At 44.1% G+C, this 24,843-nt stretch overlaps 1 protein-coding gene across 1 annotated transcript in view; it reads right to left on the bottom strand.

The window, feature by feature from the left end:
• The window catches only part of MAML2 (mastermind like transcriptional coactivator 2), a 199,970-nt gene that overhangs the window by 61,430 nt on the left and 113,697 nt on the right, over nucleotides 1–24,843 (bottom strand). The window contains exon 2 of the mRNA XM_088522318.1: nucleotides 688–2,145. Coding sequence (XP_088378444.1) covers nucleotides 688–2,145 — 1,458 coding nt within the window. The remainder of the gene's footprint in view (nucleotides 1–687; nucleotides 2,146–24,843) is intronic.

Raw genomic sequence — 24,843 nt, 5'->3', positions numbered from 1 at the left:
GATGAAACCGTGGGCACTGGCCACGTGTTACATAACTGTAGATGCATCTGTGACAGCCTTCACCTTCATATCTAAGCATGTATTTTGTCCACAGAATATTCCCAGAAGTGATGAGTGTTTATGAAGCTCATAGATAAGTCTTAGTTTTTCTTTGCCAAACAGATAACAAATGTGAAAACGGTATTTTTGTCATGTGAGTCAAAAGATACCTAAAAGCATAATTTCCTAACCTTGCCTCCCTAAGGAAAATGATGGCATAGAAATTAATGGTGTAAAATACACAACCTTAGATTATACAAGAATATGTTAAAATTTTGCCATTCAAAACAGCCTAAAATTTTGTAAGATAGAAAATTTAGATAAGATTGCAAAATAATCTTATCTTTGCCCTATTATCTCACCTTCCTGTGGTAGCATATTCCTTCCACTGGCTAAAGAAAAAACAGTGTTGTGGACATGCCTTTCTTTAGATTCTTTTTAGTGTGCATTCATGATAAACCTCAAAAAACACTAAATATGTCACCACCAACTATGACAAAGTACTTTCTAAACATGGCATCACCAGCCCTGAAGAAGCATATCCCAAGATGGTCATTATTTGCCACAACTGCACATTTCCTGGAGGAAAAACATTTCTGCTTCCACACTGGAATGATTCTATTACAAATGAGGAGAAACTTGTCTTACCTGTCTATGCTGCTGAGAGACTGGATACTGCAAACCTGAGATTTGCTGGCTTTGCTGCATTTTCTGAAGCATCATTTTTTGCTGCATGGCTAGGGGTACATTGGGTGGTCTTTGAAGAGGTTGGTTTGGGAGAGGCTGAGAAGGTTGTGGCTGTGGTTGTTGTTGTGGCTGTTGCTGCGGCTGTTGTACTGGGGCTGAGCTCTGGGTCTGCTGCGTGTAGTGCAGAAGGGTAGGTTTGCTTTGGGAACCCAAAACCGAAGGCATCTGCTGGTTTGTTTGCTCTGAGTTAAAATGAAATAAAGGCTTTGTGTTGCCATGATGCTGCTCTAGTGGTGGCTGAGCACTGTTGATAAAGTTTCTGTTGAGGTCCTGAGGCTTCTGTTGCATGATTATGTCCATGGGATTGCTCTGGGGAGCTGTTGTTTTATAAACATAGTTGTTCATCCCTTTTGACTGATTTCCATTCACTGGTACCCCGAGCATTGCTGAGTTTTGTGGGCTGAACTGCTGCTGACGAAAGGAAGGACTGGGGATTTTCTCCTGCACAAAGGGTCCAGGAGAAGGTCCAGATGGAGACAAGGTGGACCAATTGGCTGTCTGGTTTTGCTGCTGCTGTTGCTGCTGAATCAAGGCATGCTGCTGCCGGTTGGCTGCTATCTGTTTGAGCTGCTGTGCATGAGACACCTCTTGCCAGTTAGGCAATGGCCGACTGGACACAGAAGAAACCTGTGATACTTGTGTTTGAGTCTGAGGCACAGAAGGGATGGGTGAGGAGGTGGACATGGCAGCGGTGGCCATAGTGAAGGCTGGACCTGTAGAAGAAGGCCTCATCTGTGGGGAGCCCACAGGTGCCTGATTCATGCCTGGTGCATATTCACTCTTTATAACCATCTTCTCCATCTGCAGAGGTCTCACAGGGCCCCTCTGGTTCTGCTGCCCAAGGTCAATGTTGAATGGCTCGTCTTGTTTTATGGTGGCATTTATCATATTTTCCAGCTCAAGATCACTCATTGGTGGCACTGATATGTTAGTCAGTTCATTAAATAGTTCCTGAAGCTCTGGATCCATCATTTGCTCCCCTGAGTCTTCCCCATATCTGTTAGGGAACACGTTCTCATGGGACAGCTGGCCATCTAAATGTTTGCTGCAGGACATGGTTTCTCCTGGTTCTTTTTTTACCTCTTTCAAAGCCATATTAAATATACCATTCCCACTAGGATGTGTATTATTTGCTAGGTTGCTAGCCTTTCTTTGTGTTCCTTGCCCCATAGGCATAGTTCCTGACATTGACTGGCTTTGGCAATTGTTAACATGATGTCCACCTTGTCCCATTGAGAGATTATCACCCACTCTTATCCTCTTAATGTCAAGGAAAGAGCTCTCTGAAACACCATTGGGCCTCTTGTTGTTGACAGGTGACAGATTGACCACCAACTTTCTCTTCAAGGAGCCTTGGAGCTGAAAGAAGTAGAGAGAAAATCATTAGATGACTCTGAAGAGCCAAGCTATTTGATGCTTATGGAAGGAACTGGCAAATTCACAAAATCACAGCGTGGTTGAGGTCGGAATGGACCTCTAGAGATCATCTAGTCCAACCTCCCTGCACACACAGGGTCACCTAGAGCACGTGGCACAGGACTGCGTCCAAGTGGGTTTTGAAGATCTCCAAAGAAGGAGACTCCACAACCTCTCTGGGCAGCCTGTTCCAGTGCTCTGTCGTCCTCACAGGAAAGAAGTTCTTCCTCACAGGGAGGTGGAACTTCTTGTGTTTCAACTTACACCCATTACCCCATGTCTTGTCACTGGAGAAGAGCCTGGCCCGGTCCTCCCTATTTATCCCTCAGGTACTTGAACATGTTGATCAAATCTCCTCTCAGTCTTCTCTTCTCCAGACTAAACAGGCCCAGCTCGCTTAGTCTTTCCTCACACGATAGATGCTCCAGTCCCTTAATCATCTTCGTTGCTCTCCGCTGCACCCTCTCTAGAAGCTCAATATTCCTCTTGTCCTGGGGAGCCCAGAACTGCACTCAATACTCCAGGTGCGGCCTCACCAGAGCTGAGGAGAGGGGCAGGATCCCCTCCCTTGACCTGCTGGCAACGCTCCTCCTCATGCAGGCCAGGATCCCACTGGCCTTCTTGGCCACGAGGGCACATTGCTGCCTCACGCATAACTTGTCAACCAGGACTCCCAAATCCCTCTCTGCAGAGCTACTTTCCAGCAGGTCAACTCCTAATCTGTACTGGTACCTGGGGTCATTCCTGCCCAGGTGCAGGACCATGCACTTGTCCTTGTTGAACCTCATGAGTTTCCTCTCTGCCTAACTCTCCATCCTGTATCAGTCCCTCTGAATGGCAGCAAAAAAGTTAATAAGCAAGTTAATACAGTATAGAAAGCTATTTGAGGTAGAACAAGTCAATGAACCAGTGTCAATGGAACTGAACAAAGCTGTAATGAGACATGTGGTAACAAGACATCTCATTCTAATCTCCCCACCACCACCATCCTTGCCGCAGTGGCTACGGGACAACATTTTTATGGCAGCACTGACTGACTACTGTTGATCATAGCTCAAGGGTCCCCTTTTCCCTGCCCATGCAGGTGGTTGTACCCATAGCTGGCAAAGCCTAGGACATATCACCCTCCCATCTAAGTGCACCAGAAATGGATCTAAAGTATTTTCAAGACATTGAAGGCTAATGAAGTCATGAAATCTGCCCTTGTACCTATCCGTGCTACAGGAACCACTTCAGTGATTTTGGGATCTGATTCAAAAGGCCATTTTTGACTGTACAGTCCAAAGATTGTAAGAGAAGTTGCAAAGATATGCATGAGATCTAGGCATCCTGCTCTCATCAAGGTTTATACTGGCTGGAGATCAGTAAAAGTATGTTCAAATCTTGAAAAGAATCCACTGGAGCCATATCAGCTGGTATCAGCTCATCCATGATATACTGCTGGGTTATTTTCCAGATACATCTATTAATACATTAGGCCCTAATTGTTTCAATTCTGAAACATCTGCTATGAAACATATAGTATATGCAGCACTACCCTGAAAAACATAACTCTATTTCCTTTTCCCTGAATATTTACAGTGATACTTTCATCTACTCACAGCCTTGTGGGTCTACTCAGGCTCACAGCCCTGTCCATCCTGTGCAGACTCACCCACCACGGTTGTGCCCGCAGATTCCTCCTGCCCACAGAAAACAACGGCGCAGTTCCGGGAGCTGGAAAAATTGGACTCCGTTCATATACCCTCCAGTAAAGTCACTTTGAATTTCAAAAGCATAGTTCATAAAAAAAAATCACCTAAAAACAAACACACCTGTCATATCTTTAGCCCTCTACATGAAAGACTCATGCCCCAAACTAGGCATAGCAAATGCACACGAATGCAGATCTGGTTAAATACACACGCACTGTTGCTGTTTCAGCTGCACCCAGTCGTGAGCAGTGTCAGGAAACTCCAACAGGAAATCCTGCTCCTCTGCTGCCTTTTACTCACTCGTGCGGCACTGCCCGGACTGAGGAGGCAACGGGGCCCCACCACCTGACAGCACCTGGGGGTATCACTGAGGAATCCGTGCCTGCTGCGATTACGGGATCTTGGGACAATGTGGCGGAGCAGAGGAAATGTTAGAGGATGCCAGGTTTCATATTATGGGAAGAAGGGTGATTTGTGGTGATTTATGAGACCTCAAAATCACATTATTTATATTACGTTGTTTCATGTAGAGAAGTCCACAGGCATATGACTGTCAGTTATGAACTATGTCCTTCAGGCATGTCCCTCTCTCTCCCTCTACACACACATATATATATATATATATATATATGTACATATGTATATATGAGAGCTCTTCCAGGGTAACTCCATGTGTAAACACTTTCATTCTAGAGCGAATACCTGCAAGTTGCTTGAGAAGGGCTTGATAAGCAAGTATGTATTTCCTCAGTCCACAACCATGCACTAATACTGATGCATTCCATTGCATCAGTAGGTTACTGATTTTCCCCCTCAGAGCAAAGGCTTATCATTTCTCAGGGACAGAAAAACTCATCTCGTATCTCAAATGCAGTTTCCAGGGTACCTTTCATATTAGAGACTCATGTTTTCGTTTTAAATGACGAACCTGTTGCTGCCGATCTGTAGAAGCCCACAGACCCTGTGCCTTCAAGAGTGACTAATTGTCATTAGCTGTCCCAGGGGAGGGTTTTTTAGTGGACATTTACAAACTGCATGGACTGTCTTTTGGTTAGCGTGTTCCTTCTGACACATGAGTCACTGTACTTTCCTTCGGGGGAGGAGGGAGGAAAAGGTAAGCTGCACTTCCGTTTACCATCATCGCTGCTATCACTGTGTTTATTAGAAGTCATTCTCATGCCCCCAAATTCATCTTCCTGGGAAATGGGGAAGTCCCCAATCATGAGAATACACCAATTCGCAGCACATTTGGCTTTCAGATATGCTGCTGACAGCAAGGCTGAACAGGTAATGAATAATATATATCCTCTGCATGTATGCGTTCTGTGTGGTTAATATGCCTTTCTGAGCTGATTTTGCTTTTGGTTGACATTTTGAATCAGAGGGAGCTGTTTAAAATGTCTTCACATTTCCAAAGCATCTGCATGAGGTTTTCTGATGAAATTAAAAATGCAGATGTCACACAACATTGTGCATGGTAGCTATTTTACTTCTGCATCTGAACTAACTGTATTTTAACTAACTGCAAGCAGAGATGGGTGAGGCACAAACTTATTATATAATGTCATGCCCAGTCAGCAGCAGAGGCAGTGTAAACACCAAGGTCTCGACCTTCCCGTGGCCAAGACTCTTCCCGCACTCCTTCCCTGCCACCCTCCGATGCTGATGCTGGGTCTAGAACATGGACTGGAGGACTGGGGCACTTTCACTACTTGTACTCTGCTAAAAAGCCCACCAAAAAGAGCACTGTGGATTTATGAAGAAGCAACAAGTTCTGACTTTTTGCATTACTCCTTGCATTGCATTTTGCATTGCTCCTTGCAAACACTGGCTTCTGAACACTGACAACACCTTGGTCAGTAGATATCTCCATCTTAAAAAGAAAGATGCACGAAGAGCAGAGCTGTAAATGTGCATGAGCCTCGCAGAGGACTTCATGGAGGTTGCTAGCTAGGCCCTTATCTCCTCACTAGGCAGGGATGGGGAGGAGAGCCCATGGGAAGGATGTGAGCAGCGCACAGCGATGGAGTCTCCTCTCCCTGCCTCTGCCGACACAGTGGCAGATGCACGGGTGGTTGCTGGTGGACTGGTCTGTGTTCGTTCCAGTGAGACGAGCAACACCCATGAGCCTGTCTGACTTGCTCTTTCATCTAAAACTGGCCTTGTACAAGGCAGTGGCATCTGCATATTGTGCCCACTTTATCTTCAGGAGGGAACTGAATAGGGTTTGATCGCTCAAATCTCTACAGCTTTCTAGCATATTTTTAAGCTGCTGGTAACTTTTTCAGCATTCAAAGTCCTCTTCCCCAGGCAAAGCATACCCTCTTCAGAGGGGAAGAAAAGAGCTTGCCAGATTTCAAGCTCCATCTATTCCAAATTTGCAAGCCAGGATTGATCTGGGTCAGTAAATGTAGAGCACAGGTTCCACGTTACACACGGGCACTTTCCTTAGCTCAAAGGGACTTGTGCCACTTGAACTGTGTAATACTGAAAGACTCTACCTGTGATGGGAAATGTGTGACACGACAGTAACCAGGAGAGGAAGAAGTCCTCCGTGCACAGCTCCGACCCGCAGGAGGTAGGCAGAGCTTTATGAACCGTCAAAGAATACATGCTTTTCCTGGCAGGCTGCATCACTGTAAGACCTTCTGATAAAGAGGCTTCTGTGAGTCAGCACGCACTCATGCACTGAGAGCGGGGAAGTGCTGGATGCATCGCTTTGCTGAAGTTCATCTAACTAATCTGAAACCGCGGAGATCCCGTTAGTGGGACATCGCGGGGCTGCTGCTGCACAAACTGCTCCGGGGCGTTAGCAACGGAGAGCAGCGCTCCAGAGAGGACAGGTTTAAATGGCACAGTGTGATGCTAAGTCCTGCGCCAAAGGACAGTTAATTCCTATTGAAGACTTATTCTGAATCTTAAAAGGGAGTTAAGAGAGACAGCCTCTTCGCTAGGGCCCCCAACACCAGTGCAAATCAGCAGGAGTTCACCAAGCCAATAACCTGGGCTCATCAAAACCTGCTATCAAACCATTTATCTTTTTTGGCAAAACTCCAGCTCATTTACTTCACCTTCCTTTTTGGTCTTTTTTTTTTTTTTACTGAATGTAAAGCTAGATGATTTTGCTAAGGATTATTTAAGTTTTCCTTTTTCAAAAGCTTTTTTTCAGAAAATGGAAAGAAACTTTTTTCTTTTCTTTTCTTTTCTTTTCTTTTCTTTTCTTTTCTTTTCTTTTCTTTTCTTTTCTTTTCTTTTCTTTTTCTTTTCATTTTTTCCCTGCAAGAGCACGATTTGTCAATGAGAAATTTAGGATTCCCCTCCCACACTCATTTCCAAAATTAAAAATATTTTTATCAGTTCTCTGTCCCACCTCTAACAGTTACCTTTGCAGATTTCCACAGGGACTATATGGCCAAGGAAAGAATTTGGCTGCCACTGGGGCAAAAGATAAAGGACTATTTTGTGTCAGTATCACTGAAAATCTTATTTTTGTGTGCTTCCTCTATTGGACTTCACTTAGAAGTTGCTTTATTTCTTGCATTAAGGGGAAATATCAGAGGGCCAGAGTTTCAAGTCTCCAATGAGCTGAGGATGTAGAAGGAGGCGATGCCGGGCTATGCATTGCAGCAGCCTGAGCTGCAGAGTGCGGCAGCTTAAACCCAAATCACTTCTCAAGCTTTGCCTGCGAGGTGGGCCCTGCTGTAGCAATTCACGCGGAGGAACACTCCTGATGTTAAAAAAAGAAGAAATGCTTTGGATTTTATGCTTATACTATAAAAGCAGCCATCAAATTCAGTTTAAAAGGTCCCTTTTGGACTTCCGAGACTTTCTCACAATGTGTGCTGATTGTATCTATGGCTGCACTGTAAACAAAATCCTTCATGTGCCTGGGGAGGGGAAGAGGCAAAGGAATTATATGAAAAATACCCAAAATATGCAAACTATGAAAGTTTCCAAAAAAAAAAAAAAGGAGGAAAAAAAAAGGATTTTGTTCCAAAGGAGGAAAACATGCTGAATGCTGCTTCTTATTTATGCTCTGAAAGCACCGTGGAAGGCCTGAGCTGCAGGCAGGGCAGGCCTAGCCAGACCTGCTCCCACGGAGCCACCCAAAGCAGCAGGGGCCGAACCTGGATGACGGCGGCTCTTGTTGATCAGACAGTGGTTTCCACTCTCGCTGTCCACCTCCTGCCACGCCACCTGCTCCAGGACCAGGAATCGAGCCATGCCAGGGACACCTCTCTGCATGGGTTTGGTCCTTGAGTACAGCCTTGCCTCTGTCCTGGACATCTCTCTCCTGGTCTAAAAATCTAGACTTGATGCTTCCCCTCTCCCAAAGCTGCAATTGCATGTGCCTCCTCACAGGTCATTTCTTGCTACAGACACGCTTATAGCTTGGTTGGGTGCAAGCAACAGAGCTTCCCACCACCATCCCTTCCACACAGCTACTGAAATCATCTGCCGGCTTTGGCAGTTCCCACTCTTCCCTGTCCACAGAGCAGAGCTGTGTGACTCGGAGCTACAGCAGCAGCTGCTTTGCTCTCCTGTTTTTTCTGAAGATTTAATTAGCAGGCTCTTACTCTGAGTAAGGGCAGGAGGCACCCCAGCCTGGCTCTGCTGCACTGAACACAAAGCCAAGGATATTTATTTTTAATCTTTTGTTTCGATTTGCAACTTCCACCTGATGCAGCTGAAAACCCAAGTGAAACACTTGCCTTCAGAGAGATTTTAGCACTGCGAGTTCAGCAAGTCCAATCTGCTGGAGGAAGCTGATCTTGGAAAAAACATTACTTTTTCATACGGGACCGAAGCCCTAGACTTAGCAAGCAATGGAGAGCAGCACGAAGAGGTGGTGAGGTCCATGAGCTGTGCAGGTACGGGCTCTGGTCACAGCAGGGCCCTGCATTACGCAAGGGTAGGAAGTGCTGTTTCCTGCCCCAGCTGCTTTGCATAGAATCAGCTCCAGGTGTCTCTTCTCTGTGGTCCCAAAAGCTGCCTGCTCGGAGGCTCGTGTGGAGCCAGGGTGGCTTGGGGCTGTCGTTCAGATTTTGTTCTGCACAACCCCAACCTTCCCACCTCCCTCCTTGCGCTTTGGGGCAGAGACTTGGTGTCTCTGCAAGGCATCGTGTTCTGGTTGCTCCTTAAGCATAAACACCGCTGTCAGTAAGGGTGACTAAGAGGTAATACAAGTTTTTCTCCTTGTTTACTGTAATAGGTGCCACTAAATCTGAAATTGTAGTAACAAATAAGGATGTTGCTTGGCTGAAGAGTATCCACTTAATTCTCATTAGCAGGAGAACAAGATTGGAATAGTAATCAGTATGTTAGAAATCCCACAATTTACCTTGGCTTATGGAAAAACAGCATATCTTGCCAAATGAACAGACCAACCTAAAAATGTATCTATATTATTCACAGTGTGCTGCCTAGAAATATAACATCAGGGCTTTGGTCCAAGTTGCTGAAGCACAATAATTATATTTTTTATGCAGATTTTACATCTGATGGATTATAAAATACCATGTCTAGCCACAGTCTTTTAGAAGAATAGGAACACAGAGAAACAATAGCACTTTAACTAGGTCAAGATTGCTAATCATAATGTAACAGTCATTACCGTGTGCAAAACAAATAGGCATGAAAGATCTATATTTCTTATCCTGCAAGCTGTGTATTTGTCTTCTAGAGAAATCTCTTTTCTCCTTTTTTTTAGATCCTTTTCAACCATGAATAAATTAACAATCACTTTATGTGAAAACTACAGAAATTTATGTCAACGTTTATTACCATGAAATGTGGAACAAAGCATAATGCAACCTGAGCTTTGGGAAATGCGACTGCTTAACTGATCCTGTGCTGATGAGGAGGAAATATCAAATGCATTATAAATGTTGACAGGATGATCAGGCATGTAAAAGAGGTCATCCAACACCACCCTCCACATTGTTTACCAGTTTCATAAGTCAGCTTAAAGTATTAAAAACACATACTGTCTTGCACAGGAAGCTCCTAATCCGTAAAAATGTGGCTGCTGTTATTTGATTTGCCTTTTAGAGATCAATGGCATAGCAGATTTCACCTAAGGAAAGACTGCTGAGTGCAGTCTGGTCTTAGTTTTCTGCCCAGCATCCCTTCCGAGCTCGCTGTGCAGAGGCTTTTGTAGCTTCATTACAGCACACATCCATGCCCACACGTGGGTTTTTATTACCTGTCTAAGCACCATCTCCTCTGCAGCACTATGTTTCAAATGTTCAGTCAACAGAGGAAGACAGCAGACATCCAACCCTTGGAAAACAAGGAAATATTTAGACTGTTTTGCTCTTCCTGCAAATCAACATGAGTCACACAGGACACTAACGCCAACTGTTTGGCCTTGGGGTCTTCTGCAGGGTGAGTTACAGTTCACAGGAGATACAGTCATCGCTTGTCGACTAGAAAAAAAGATCTATCCCTTCAACATATAACCTAGTCATGCTTTCAGTATCAAACAGGCTCAAGCAGACAGGTCAAGATAGGCCAGCTTGAAGAAGTGCCTTCCACCACTCCTTGGGCTAAGTCAACAACAGCTAAGACAGCTACAAAAAAAATGTCTTCTTGTTAGGGGGAAGGAATCCTGATCCTTTGACAAAATCTCTGATGGAGAAGTGAAACTTAGGACCAAGTCCTAAATTAGGACCTGTGGTAAAAGAGCACATCTAGAGAGGAATTCGGGTGAGCTGCATTCCCTTGTTTGATGACTTAGTTGGGCCTGTATGGTCCTCTGTCTCCCCAGCATGCACATTCACCCTGTTAAGAAGGACTGAAGTTAATAGCAGTACTAAATACACATTTTCAAATACTTGAGTTTAAACCAGCAATGACAAGACCAGCCAAATGCCCCTGAACAAGAATTTGACCTGTACAAGCAGAACAGGCAAAAACATTACTGTATTTTGGAGACAACAATGATTTAAGAGCATAAAGGATTATTCTATGAAGAGACTAGACAATGGAAGGGACATATAAAACAGAATTTTATAGAAGTAAATCTAAAGAATAAACCCCAGGATCTTCTGTTTGTCTCCTAACTACAGATCAAGATGATATTTAGTAAATTTGAACAGCAGTAAATTCAATCCCAATCAAAGAATAACCTTTTTCTTTCAACACCAGTAGAGTCTGTGGAACTACATGGCAGAGATCCAGAGCTCAGCAAGATTCAAAGAGGGACTGGACATTTGTTTGGAAATGGGAAGATGAAGACTTATGATAGGTGGTGATAACAAAATATTGAGAAGGGGATGTGAAATGATAAACATCCAAATCAGTCTACAGTTAATAGTAGTTGGCTTAAGAATAATGGTGGCTAGGGAAGCAAGAGGCAAGAAGGAAAAAGAGGTGGTTGGTACTTGCAGACCTAGCAACTGTGTATCCTTCCCTGAAATATTTTTCATTACTACTGATGAGCTGCCACAAAGGATTAGAAAAGGTCTTGTTTTGTAACACCTGCAGTTCCTATACTTTAGAAGTCTCAAAGAAAACTGCAAAAATGGAAGCCTTATCACCTACTATCATATTACTATTAACTTCTGAATTTCCATTTTAGTCTGAAAACACAACTAGAATCACAAAATAGCAATGAATCATAAAAAGCAGTTTGAGACAGTGAGACATCATTAGTAGATTATGGGAACCCTGAGTGCCTTATTCTCTTGAACATGTTGTCACTCAGTGGATTTTCCATCAGCTGGCCTTTCTTTGAGTAGTGTCTTGATAATATTTTAAGAGAACTTTGAAAGAATATAAAAACAAGAAAATGGCCAGAGAAGGTAAATAAAAATATTTGGAAAGAATTAACCACTTAGCAAGGAATGATCCAGGAGCAGGAAGAAAGTCAGTGTGGACAGAAGGGACCAGGAGTAGTCGGGGTAAGAAAAGGACACTTTCAAGGAAGAACAAATAAACAAACATACAAACAAACAAACAGGTACAAGACAGGTTACAGGATGCTGCTTAAAAGGAAGGTGAGACATGACAAGAGGAGTGCAGATGGGAAGTGAAAGATGTTTGCTACTTGTCAAATGAATGGAGAGGGCTTTGAAGAAAGCAAACACAAGTTTTCTGCCTTTCATTCTCTCACATATTTGGAAAGAAAACATTTAACAGCACATAACATTAGCAAAAGCTTGGCTTTTGCAAAAAGTTCTTGCTTTGACAAAAGCAAGGGTTCTTGACCTGTGGAAGTGGGGTGGGAAACGAATGCCTGACAAATGTAAACCCAGAGGTTTTTATATGCAAAGGCCAGTGGTCACTACTGGGCATTTCACAGACATGCTGCTGTAACAGTGTTCATGCAGCTCTGGACCAGATGCTGTCATCATATTATTTGATGATTTTTGATAACTGAAACAGTGTTATATTGGTCACTGGATAGGTAGGAAAAATAGGTGATGACTATGTGTGTTACAGGGAAGGGACAAGGGGGCGCTTTGCCTGTCTGCAGGAGACAGCTGGAGTGTCTCCAGACAGCGCCCTGAGCACCGGTGTTCCTCACATGGATTGAGGAGAGGTACAGAAAGGAGAGGAGAGCAAGGCCTCCTGGCCTTCTGTGATGAAGCGCTGCTGCAGCGGCTACGGCTCTGCAGCCTTCCCATCTCCTAAGAGCCTTTGCAGTGAAAGCCTTCACCCCAACTATACTTTCTTCACAGGGATCAGTGGTCTCAGACTCGTCACTGAGTCCCACTGAGACACAGTGGGACACTAAGCAGCTGAGGAAGCTGACTCAGCTAGTTCTGGGTAAGGCTGCACCCCCAAACAACTCCCAAGGGATGCTAGAACACTTCCAGGTGTTTTGGGGACAGAAATGGATTCATTATACTTGATGTTTTCTATGTACTTTATTTCATAAATGTATCAATTGTATGTGGGGTAGATTCTTGTAAATAGGAACAACATTGAAAAATTAGCATTTCTAGGCCTCTAAAACATAACAGCCATTCTCAGCCCTCCACAACTGGCCTCCTAAGGCCCACATATACAGTGAATTTCTAGCTTTGGACTTCAAAAGGAAAAAATGGCCTATTCAGCAGCAGCTGAGTGGAATAGCATCTCCTTCCTGACACAGCTCTTGTGACAAAGGAGCGCACTGCTGCAAGACTTGGCACAGGTACCGCGACAGTCACAAGAAACAGCGTTCCTTTGGCTGCGCTGTACAAATGACTCAGTTGAGTCATCTTCCTCTCATGTCCTCTGAAGGGTCCCTTGACTACAACAGAGCTTTGGTGTTGCATCACCGTTTTAGCCTACACCTTGATGACGCACTGAAGGTGGGCGGAAGCAGATCTGTTCAGCTGCTCCGCAGATGTCCATATGTGCCCCTGGAAACAACCCCCACACCAAGAGTCGTGCAGTAGAAACCCTTTGCTTTATATAGCCGGGTCTCCTAAATTCCATCTCTGCAGACCACTAATAGTACAAAAAGAGAGCTCACTTGATTCTTGTCTATTTTCTATGTTATTCACAGAAACAAAAGTATTGTGACAAGGTCCTTAGCAGAGAGTTCCTTAGAAGACTTTTAGAATCATAAAATGATGTAGGCATGAAGGGACCTCAGGACATCACTCAGGACATGGTCCAAACTGTGCTGAAAGTAGAGATAGCTTCAACGTTACATCGGGTTGCAGTCGCTCAGAGTTTTGTCCAAGCAGGTTTTGAATACCTCTAAGGCTGGATACTTCACAGCCTCTCTGGTCCCTGTTCTAATTTTTCATTTTTTTCCTTATATGTCTCTAGTTGGTAACTTTTTGGGAGCTGCTGTTCACTGCATCTCATTCTTTTGTTGGGCACCCCTAAGTCAAACCTGGTTGTCCAGCAATACCTAACTGAAAAGCTTTGAATGTAACGTGCATGGAGCAAATAGTTAAATCTGACTTGCCTCCAGATTGCATCTAGGAAGGGAGGAGGAGGAGATGAAAAACATAAATGACAATGCACATGAGAAATGCCAATCTCTCTTTTTATGCAGAACCCTTCAGGGAAAGCATCAGGTCAGTAGCTCTAATTGATATAAACAATCAAAGGGTTGACCAAGCAAAATCAATTTTGCATCAGATAAGCAGGTTTGGTAAATGATATCTTTCTTTAAGCTTGATCTAAAGTCTGTTGATATATATCCACATCTACAAAGTGACTTCACTGGGCTTTGTCTCACTCCACTTGAGAGAGCAGGTTCTGTGACAAGGATTTCATCTCTATGTATTTTTCAGAAAAACACTCTTCAAGCATTTAGACACTGTCAAACACGTTAACAACGAGCCCTGTTTTCCAGCCAAATTCCAAAAGACATGGATGCGTGCTCAGCACCTCTGAAAAGCAGGCATTTATTTAGGTGTTGAAATGAAGAACCTAATATATTTTAGAAAGCATCAATCTGAAAAAAAAAACATTTTTCATTTTAATAATTAATGTAAAACCTTTCACCTTTACAGCGTTAGTAAAGTGCAACTAGACACAAAGGGCTGCACAGCAAACTGCCATATATGAAACTCTGGAGGTAGAAGATATGTTGCTGGTGGACAAACGACTACCTCATTCTTGCTGCTAATTAGTTCCTTCCCTCCTTTGTGTGCTCCCCTTTCTTTCATGAGCTTTGGCAAGGAAGCTCTGGGTCAAATGTGCACAGAAGGCACTCACCAACTTCCCCCTCGCTGAAAGCCTGATCAGAAAGTGAGGATTATCACAGCACTTCAGGGACACTCTGACTGCACGTTACCTAGACTAGCCCTGCTCTGTTAGCTATATGCTTATTTCCATTTATTGTGTGGAAAAAAACATATTATGGCCAGTTAATATATCTGCAAAAGGTCTAAGTGATCTCTATCTAGAAAAAAAAATCTGATTTTGCACACAGAATTAGCTCCACTGTGGCCAGTATTTAACGAAATCCCTTGGAAAGGCAGGTCGCGCAGTTTTCCTTGGGATGTGGAGTACATCGGAGTAGATGGTCTCCAGGGCAGTTACTGCTCTGGCAGGCACGGATGAGTTAAGTCTTTAGGCCTCATCAATCAGGCAACTCTCACAAGCACTTCGAAAAACAGAGGTAGAAAAGTGCTTTGCCACTCTCCCTAAGTGGAATTCAAATTCCATGGACCCTGTATATGCTAATATTTGCCTGCATAAATGTCCTTCTCTGTGAATCTGCACAGACGCCTGACATAAGTGTGAGCCAATTTTTCTGTTGCTGTAAACCGATGCAGCTACCCTGACCTGTATCAATGTGCTATTATGAACCAGTCCTGAAGCCTGAAATCTGGATTAGGAAGCAGCACTTACTGGAAGGGTGGATTCCAGCAGGAACTTTTGTTGGATGGCTTATTGCAACAGGCTCTGTACTTCTGTTTGAAGTGCCTCTAGTGCCGCAGTCTTCTACTAAGAGAACACAACGGAGCTGGCAGGAAAGCAACAGCTCTTCGCTGTCTGCGAGGAGCAAAAAAAGCAGTCCCCCAGCATACAGCAGCTTAGGTGGCTGGGACTGTGAATTAACAAGGGCTGACTTTTCCCTCCCTCTGTTTTCAAAGATAGCAAGTAACAGAATCTGGCAGGCTGAAAAGCCCCTGCTCTGAGGAGAGAGACAAAGAGGCAGGGCTGAAATCCGTCGTGTCAGTTTAAAAAGGCAGAGTTTTGCATTTGCACAATATGCCCATTCTTGTTCTCCTTGACTCATGGAAAAATATTGAACATCGGACAAGAATGCAGGAATGTGTCTGGTGTCTGATCTCCACAAAAATCTAAGCACAGCTTGCATTCACATAAGAAATAAAGAGCGGCTGTCCAGGCTCCCTCCGTGCGTTAAGAAAATAGCAGCAGCGATAACCATATCATTAGAACAACAACAGTAACAAAATTTTTCAAACTGGATGCATAATTAGTACAAATACAGAACGAACCCAGGTTCTCCTAGCCCTCATTCCCACACACGGCTCAGCAGAGCTCTCTGGAGCGGTTGTCTGCTCCAGGCATTGTGGAGACTCCTCTATACCAAGAGCAGCAGAAGTCCCGATCTGTTTTCCTGGATAGCAGAGGTTAAAAGTATTTTATTGCTTTTCTGACTTTAGATGCCATAATGTTGCCATGCCTCTATTACCATCTATGGCAGACAGCCTGCACGTCTGCCAGCTGTCAGGTAGCTTATTCATCCCCTGCTGCCTTTTGCCTACTTTTTACAGAAGAAATTCCCTCGACTTTTGGTCCATACGCTGGATCCTGCTTTATTTTTAAGAGCAGCCTGGGGTATGGGACTGTGCTACCGGGAGGCACGAGGCTGCCTGTGCACCAGCACACCGAGGCTTGGATGCTGCATGTCTCGCTGCAGGATGCACTGTGCTTTTCCAAGATACTCCTTTGCTTGGTTACCAAAACCTACCTTTTACATGGCAACAGAGATGTTAATAATTAAGATGAGTCCAGGACCCTCCCAAGGATCTCAACTGCCAGCCCACCCTGAGAAATAAGCAAGCAATGGGGGCTACCATGGCCCACACTGTTGGGCTTCTCCAGGACTTCTCACTGCACTCTCCTCCTGCCCATCCCACAGCAGAGCTGTGGTGCCTGGCTCATTATCCTCTGCCTACAGCCACCTCTTCTGTCCCCAGTTCTTCTCATTCCTCCAAGCCATGTGGTCTGTGTCATGAGGCTCTATGTCATTAGAGGATTTTGGTAGATGTCTTTCTGGACCACTCTGAAACAGCTGTTTTTGGAACCCGCCCTGGGTGCCTGCCTGTATTTTTAGGCAGTAGCGTGTCTATAAAATATTTGCAATCTCGACACTGTGGTGCTTCACGAGTGGTAAAGCCTTTGTAGCAAGTAAGGATGGTGCAGGAATACAGGGTGGAGAGGTCCTCTGGCCAGAACGTCTAGGCCTCTGCTATCACAGGCATTATGTCGTATCACACAACCTAAACTGTTCATTCTGCCATTTAAGAAGTCCTCCCAAATCTGAGGAGAGACACCAGTCATACGTGCTAGTTGCCTCTTTGTGGTCCCCAGCATGTTAGTGATCTGAAACCTGTAGACTGGCTTTCTGACCCAAGGCATGACAATGACTCATAGGAGGTGTAGGGAGGATCACCAGCTCTGACAGACTTTGTAGTAGGGGCAAAATATGTCACTCAGTTGCAGGAGGCTTCAGAGACTGATGTGTTTGTTTTACTTTTCTTCTAGGTGTGACCCTGCTCCTGGCCTCCCTTCCCAGGCTGTGATGAACCTCCTGAAATTTCACTTTAAATCATAACCAAAGGGATCAGCCCCATAATAAACAATCACCAAGCCCTGAGTCATGGATCATTCTTCCTGCCATTGCGGCTTTATGAAGGTGTCTGCAGAAAAGAATGGCATCTTCAAAAATTCTCTCTTGCACACGCCAGCTAGGAAGCTCACAGCCAAGGGCGTTTGACTTCACTCTCTGCAGCACATCTCCCTTCTCCCCAAGGAGCCGGTGTCCAGATTGGAAATCAACAGAAAGACATCAGTGTGTCTTGGATCAGGCCCCAGTTACCCAAGAGATGGACTTTGCAGCCCATCCAGATGCTTAAGAGCTTTAATATGCAACCGCTGCCTTATTAAATTTACAGTAAATTCAATGAACACTTAAGACACTTCACTGAAAGTGCTATTGACTAAGATAATTAAGTTGAAATACCCAATTAATTCCAGCAGCATAAGAAATGAATATATCATGGATACTAGTCTGTAGTGTCTAACCCAATCAAGTATTACCTGTAGCTTTAATTGGGTCAAAATATTTTTTAAAGAGAGTTTGTGACTATTTTATAAATGTGTTTATACAGCACATGTATATATGTGTGTGAGTGTATGAACACATACATATTATACTATTATTTTAAGTCTTCTGTCTGAGATCTTAGTCTTCTGTTGGCAGAGTCATATTTCTAATTCCAGGTCAGCCACCATGTTCCAAGATAAACTCACACATTATTAAAACATCTAAATCAGAGGGATTACAAATGTCCTGCAGTGGATTTTTTTTTTATTAAGAACATTTACATGAAGGTGTCTGCAGTTTCAAAGCCATTTCAGACTGAGGCCAAACTGAATGCTTGGCAAAAAAAAAAAAAAAAGAGCCTTTTTTCCTTTTTTTCTCTCTGTCAGGTCTCTGCCTGCAGCTCTAACCACAGGCGTCCCAAAGCAAAAGTTTACCTTTAATTAAGACACCTAAGTGTTAGGATTCTTAGGCTCTGAATCTCTTCCCCTTTCCTTCCTCTCTTTTTCTTTTTTTTTTTTAAAAAGGAAACTTTATCTCACCTAAAAAGATCCGCTGTGCCCAAACGCTGATAAAAGCAGCGATAAATCTTTACCTCTTTGTCGCAGGCAGGTCTCATGGTGGAAGGTGGCCCCAGCCCCACAGCAGCACCCAGCTGTTGTGTCCCAGCTGGAGGGGACCTGGGCCAGGCCCTGGGCACCAGGGCTTTCTTCTGGCCTGACCCTTTGGAGGGGAATTTGCTCCCCACAAATCACAAAACTGCAGCCTGGTAATAGCAACACTTAGAATGACAAAAAGCCAAATAGGATTACAGTCATTCAGCCCTTCTGAGTTATTTGGGTAGTGACAAAAGAAGTTATTTTTAATTACTTTGCGTCCCAGCCTCATAGAGAACCAGGCAGTGTCTATGGACCTGCTGTCTCTAATGTTGCATGCAGGATCTGGCCTGTCCTTGGCAAACACAGATGGGATGGGGCAGAGGACCTCTTCTGAGTAATAGTTTGGGGGTTTTGAGTAGGTAGCACATGGCTTCCTTAGACGTCCCCTTCACTTGGGTTTTGTTTCGGCAGGTCCTCTCTTCACCTTGGTGACAACTCCCCTTTGGCTACTTCCATGCTCCTTCTGGACCAAACTGATCCTGTACTGTTTCTCTCTTCCCAAACGGAGCTGCAGCCCCGTGGCCCTCTGCCACTGTTTGTGCTGGCAGAGCCCGGTGCGTGTTGGCAGGCAAGCGTGGACCGCGCTCGCACAGTGAGATGGCAGTGGTGGAAGCGAGGGCCTGCTGTGGTCCTCAGCACTTCTGCCTTCCCTGCACTGAGCGTGTCCTCGACCAGAGGACAAGGAGGTCACAGGTGGGCTGAGGGCTCTTCTTGCAGGGCAGGAAACTAGGCTGAAGTGAAATTTCAAAATGCTTAGATGTGTCCTCATTAAACATCTGTAATATCTACTCCCTCTTCATGGAAAAGGTCCAAGTAACAGAGCCCCCCTCTCCCCCTGAACCTTTCATTGACCTATCCATCAACACTTTTATTCTATTATTTTTTCTACACCTATGAATGAAAGGTCATACAGCCATGTGCAAAATGGAATAGTGATGTCTTGATTAGAGTTCACAGCACTTGGACAAGCTCCCATGGCAAGGCCTTGCTGCTTCTGCCAGCTCCCCTTCACCCCACTGCAGAGGGGCAGGAGAACCGAGGCTTCCAAGGCAGCCAATGCCAGGCCTATGAGATGTCCCATTAAACCAAATCCTACCGAGGTCAACGGAAAACTCCTATCAGGCCCCAAGGCTGCTACTTGCTGAAGAACTTTGCTGCATCAGAGTCTAAAAGAAGAACCTGGCCCAAGCTGCCTGGCCACCGTTCAAAACGGCTCTTAGTTATAAAGAACAAATTGTAAGTTCTCATGTAATGTCCCTGGCAGAACTCGAACTTGCAAAAGAAAAGCCTGTAAACATCATTCCCACTCAGGAACTGTGCAGTGTTATGCTCTGACCCTGATGCACTTTGACATATCACAGAACCACGCAGGTTGAATCTCGCTCTGTTAGTCCCAAATGACAAATCTCAGAACACGCCACTCAGTGGCTCTCCCTTTCTTTCCATCTGAACCTAATACAAAGAAACGTCTCATCTTGCTCATGTAGACCTAAAGTGATGACATACCGCTTAGAAATGACTTCGAGTACAACAGAGAGATTAGCAGCAAAAGCAGATCACGAGCTGCAGTTCTGCGTCTACCGGCTCAGAAGGCAGCGCCGAGGAGCGCGTCGCCGAGTCCTGCACCCCGCGCGGAGCCGTGGGGGTGTGCGTGAGTGATCTGTTTACACGCTGCAGGAACAAAGTCATGTCATGGAAATTTTGCAAAGTGGCTTGCTGAGTTTTACTTTTGCATTTCCCTGCTCACAGTAATGCCTAGCTGAAAGGAAGCACAGCTTTTCCGAGCCTGAATTCTCCTCCGCTGGCAGATTATTTATTAAACAGCAATGGAAGGCTGAAACTGTTTTCACTTAAGAACAGTTCGTTCAAAGCCTAACGGAGAAGGAGAGTTACCATAGTTACCTGCGCAAGCCCTCAGCAGAGCACAGCTACTTCCTAGAGCCCAAGAGTTTAGGTCAACTTGCTGGTTGTGCAGGCAGCGCTTAATGCTCTGCTGCTTCATGCGAGAGGGTTGCGTCTATCAAGCGAGAACGAGGAGCGCGAGTGCAGACAGGACTGCCCCATCCTTCCCAAGCTGGTCCAAGAAGCCCCCCGGGTTCACACCAGCTGGGAATTCTGTGGGGTAACTGGACAGCTGGGGAGGAGGTTGGAGTAAAAACACATTTAGATCTTGGCACTGGGCTCGACCATCCAATCCAGCCCATCATTAACAGCTTCTGTACTGCGCTGCCTTTCCTGTAGGGGCTGTAAAAATGAACAAAACCTTTGTTCAACCTAAACTTCCTTTCCTTGTCTGCCGTTCCTGCAGACTTTCCATTCTAGTGGTCCTATTGTTTCACTTGGAAATGTCAGAGTGCTGCACAGCATGCCCATTTTATAAGGAATATGTTCCATTTTAGGAGGCCAAAATTGTACACTGTGTTGTTCCACAATTAATTTGCTTGAAGCTTGCTTGGGCTCACTATGGCTTGTCAGAAATTGTCTTCTTTTTTCCTTTTCAGGTCCCACATCTGTATTTAGATTGGTAGCTACAGCGGGCACTAGCTTTGCACCTGAACAAATAGGATTGCTGGGGACAAGATTAGCCGCTTTGTGCTGGGTGAGTTGGGCACTGGGAAGTTCAATGAATGGGCATTTTGCTTTTGAACATCCTTTACTGGAAGCAGCAAAAAAAAGAGTAAATACCCTGATTGTATCATTTGCTAAGTGGGTCATTACTACAAAAGGAGCTGGAAAATCTGTGTTTCTAATCACAGTTTTCTTCAGTTCTCCCTGCAGTAATGTTGCAGAGGGTAAAAGGAAGATGAATGTACTGGAGACTTAATTGTCCTGAGAGCTTGGTGAATTTGGGCAACCCACAAACTGGCAGTCCTACATCGCCAGAGTGTCTAGGTTTGCAAATTGCTCTGTCCTTTTCTCCTCTCAGTTTCTTTTCCCAACACCTTTTCATCATGGTTTGAAGCATAAAACATCCCTGTCAATCAACATGACTGCTGCTTAGTTAGGCAGTAGATGATGAGATCATGCTCACATTCACTGGCCAGTTCTGTCATTAATGGCTTAATTTTTGTTGTTGGACCTCGCTGTTGGGCCTTCTAAGTGGAAGTGATATGGGGCAGATAATAATGCTGACCTGGGAAAGGATACTCAGAGCAATTTAGGTCCCTAAATTCTACTCGAAATCAATGCGGATTAAGTACCAAAATTTAGCACCTGTTCTCCTGAAAGACCACAGGCTGGATTACAAGGTACCTACTCACTAGTCCTGTTTGCCTCCACTTTCTTTTCTGACCAACATGATTGACGCACATTTTTAAAAAGCATGAATTCAGGGACAACAGGGAGATGGGGAAGGAAAGAAGGAAATTAAATGAAAGAAAAGCAAGCAGAAGAGAGAAGGCTGGACAAGGGAGGAAAGGAACAATGTAAAGGTTTTAGAAGAGGCAATGACCCATCTGAGAGAATTAGGAGAGTGAGAAAGATACTGAATAATTTAGACAGAGGAATATTAAGGGAACTGAAAACAATGGAGAAAGAGCTCCCCAGAGACACCTCATAGAACTAAAGAAGAAAGGGGAATGAATTAGGCAAAAGAATAAAGCATGGCAGGCCTAGAATGGTTAATTCTCTGTTTTCATTGTAGAGGCAGCGAGATACCCACACACCTGGAAGGACTGCAGATTTTCAGCACTGTTCCCTACTCTCTGAACAGCCTCTGCTGCCTGTTTTCTTTATCTCAGATGCTCTTTTGCTCCTGCATAAACATCAGTCTACTATGGGATCCAACATCTCACTTTTCAGAGGGACTTAACCCTTAAATCATCCCAGCTCCATATCCTATAATTTGGACAATTCTGAGGTCTTCATGGCCTCAGGTTCTAAGGAGCAGCTCACATGTGAGGCAGTTTGTCTTCAAGGAATCTTTGCAGGATAAATTCAGCTAATATTCAGCTATATATTCAATTCAGTTATATAAAAGCAGCATGTTCCTACCTGGGCGATTAATATAGAGGACATTTGATTCCCAGGGACAGTTGGCGTGGAAGCGCACTGTGCCATTTGAGCTCTGCTTGCTCAAGGTCTTTGCAGCTTTTCCCTCCTTGCCCTAACAATGCTAGACCAATTCCTAGCAGATTTGACAGACTGGCAGAAATCTCAGCGAAACAAAGTTTTTGCACACTGTGTGAAAATCAGTGGCTGGGAAGACGAGGAAACCCAATCTGGGGCACAGAGAAGGGAGCATTGGGACAATCCAGCCTATTTGTCTGGCAGAGACAGGCCACCCAACTGGCATGTTTACAAATTACCCTAGCTGGTATCTGATGTCTTTTGCCTGGCGAGCATATTGCAGGATATGGAAGGAGCTGGCTGTGCACTGGTTGATAACAACAGGGAATGGCAAGGGACAAAGGACTCAAATCTGTACCAAGTCAGGCTTCTTTTTACTCTCTCCTTCTTTACTGTCTCCATTACAAGAGGTAAATTACCTTGGATGATGTGGAGCATAAAAGCTTTTGAGTCATCTTCACTATTTATCTGTGAAAGATGAGACAGTTCCGTTCAAAACACTCATCTGAAGACATGTTTAATAATTAACAGTATACAGTCTGCAATGCTATTTACTGTCCCGTGGGGATGCTAGTCGTATGACCTTATAGCAGCCTTCCTTCATAAACAACAGTCCAAAAGAGGAGCTGGCCCAGCCACGTGACTGCACACCAACATGTATTCTTAGAATAAGGAACTGCAATTCTGTATTAGTCTGATTGATCTGTGTGGTTGATCTGGTGGAACATGTAGTTTGTGCCATTCCTTTTGGATCTAAAATAGTGTGGCTTAAGTAAAGGCTCAAACTGCACGGGAACAAAAGGGAATGCTGTGTACACGCTAGTGCCAAAGCTTGAATACATTTACACAATGCAGTAAACTAATATCACTGCTTTTGTTAAGAAAATCTTGGAAAATTGCATCTGTTGTAGAGGTCAGGCAATCATGTTCACAAGGAAATGCAGACTTGCATGTTATTTAATGTTTCCAGCCTTTGTAGCACAGTCCTACGTCAGTTTAAATATGCAACATCCATGATGAGTAATAGATACTGCTGAACATGCTGCTTTCCTACAAACTCCCTTCTAACAGTGGCAGAAACATTTACAGCAAAGTTGTGCTTTCGCTGAGAAGAACGACGTTTTTGAAATGGAAAAATGATGAGAATGACTCAAAATCAAACTGAGTGTTGCATTTTGCGTCTTTCCAAGTTTTCTATTTTATGCTAGCTTTTATTTAGCTTTGTTTCAAGTTTACTGTCCCTTTTTGAGTTCATCATTTCCTTCCAAGCTTGCCAGTGCCTTCATCAGAGGTCAGCCTGGCAAAGTGCCCTTTATCGTGAAATGTGTCAAACTGCGAACGATACCTCAGCAGTTAACCACTAAATGTTATGGGCTGGTGTTAGCAGGAAACTAAAATGCCTAATAAATCAGAATCCTTCAAAAATAACTCTTTTCCAGGGGACATATCCATATTTTTCTAGTTTTATCTTAATTGAAGTACAAACTGTAGTGTGCAGCTTTTGGCTGATCCTGCCATCAGCAAGCTGGAAGATGACAGATATGGCACCAATATTTAAAAAAGTTCTTGGGAAAATGTTTATACCAGGCAAAATATGTAAAAGAAGAAAACCTAAAGGATAGCATTAAGTGACACCTGGACAAATATGACATACTGGAGAGAGTCAGCTCAACTTTTGTAAAGGAAAATTGTACTTCCCAACTCTTGTATGGTTTTCTGAAGGAGAGAGCACGCGTACGAACAAGGAGAATTCACTTCCCACAGCTTAATGGAAAACGTGTGCCAAAGGGTGCTCAGCAAGGTCAGTTGCCAAAGATTTTTAAAGAAACTAAAGAAATTGTTGTGGGGCAAGAAGGAAATTCTTCACATTGTTGGTTAAAATGCAGAACGCACGGATAAGCATACAATATTGGTTTGCACAGCAAAGGGAGGTTTCCAGGCACTAGGTGATAAAACAGCAGATGAAATTCAATACAGACAAATACGAAGTCAAGCACACGGCGAACAGTCCTTATTTCATATACAGTAATGGGGGAATGAGACCCCAAGGTCAGAACAGGCGGTGCTGTAAACACCATGTCAGTGCTCAGAAGTGGTCAGGAGAGCAAGCCAAGAGCCACGAGTTATTAGAAAGGAGAAGGAGACCAATGCAAAGAAACATCGTGCTGCCACTGCTAAATCCAGCCCGCTATCTCCCAAAGAACATAAGAGAATGAGAAAAGTACGGAGAAGGACAACAGGGACAGTCAAAGGAAAGGAACAACTTCCATAAAACCACCAATTAAATAGATTAAGGTCTTAACTGGCCTAGCCTCTCATTTTCTTAATTTATGATGACTCTGAATTCTTAAATCACAACATCTGTGTGCATATATGATTTTTTTTTTGCTAGCTCTGTTTGTTTCAGACTACTTCCAATCTCAGACTGAACATTTAGAAAATACAACAGAAAGGAATACAAGATTTT

The sequence above is a fragment of the Tinamus guttatus genome, unplaced genomic scaffold (assembly GCF_059628265.1).
Source record: "Tinamus guttatus ecotype Peru unplaced genomic scaffold, ASM5962826v1 Tinamus_guttatus_pri_ptg000150l, whole genome shotgun sequence".
NCBI lineage: Eukaryota > Metazoa > Chordata > Aves > Tinamiformes > Tinamidae > Tinamus > Tinamus guttatus.
This window is presented reverse-complemented; position numbering and strand designations above follow the sequence as displayed.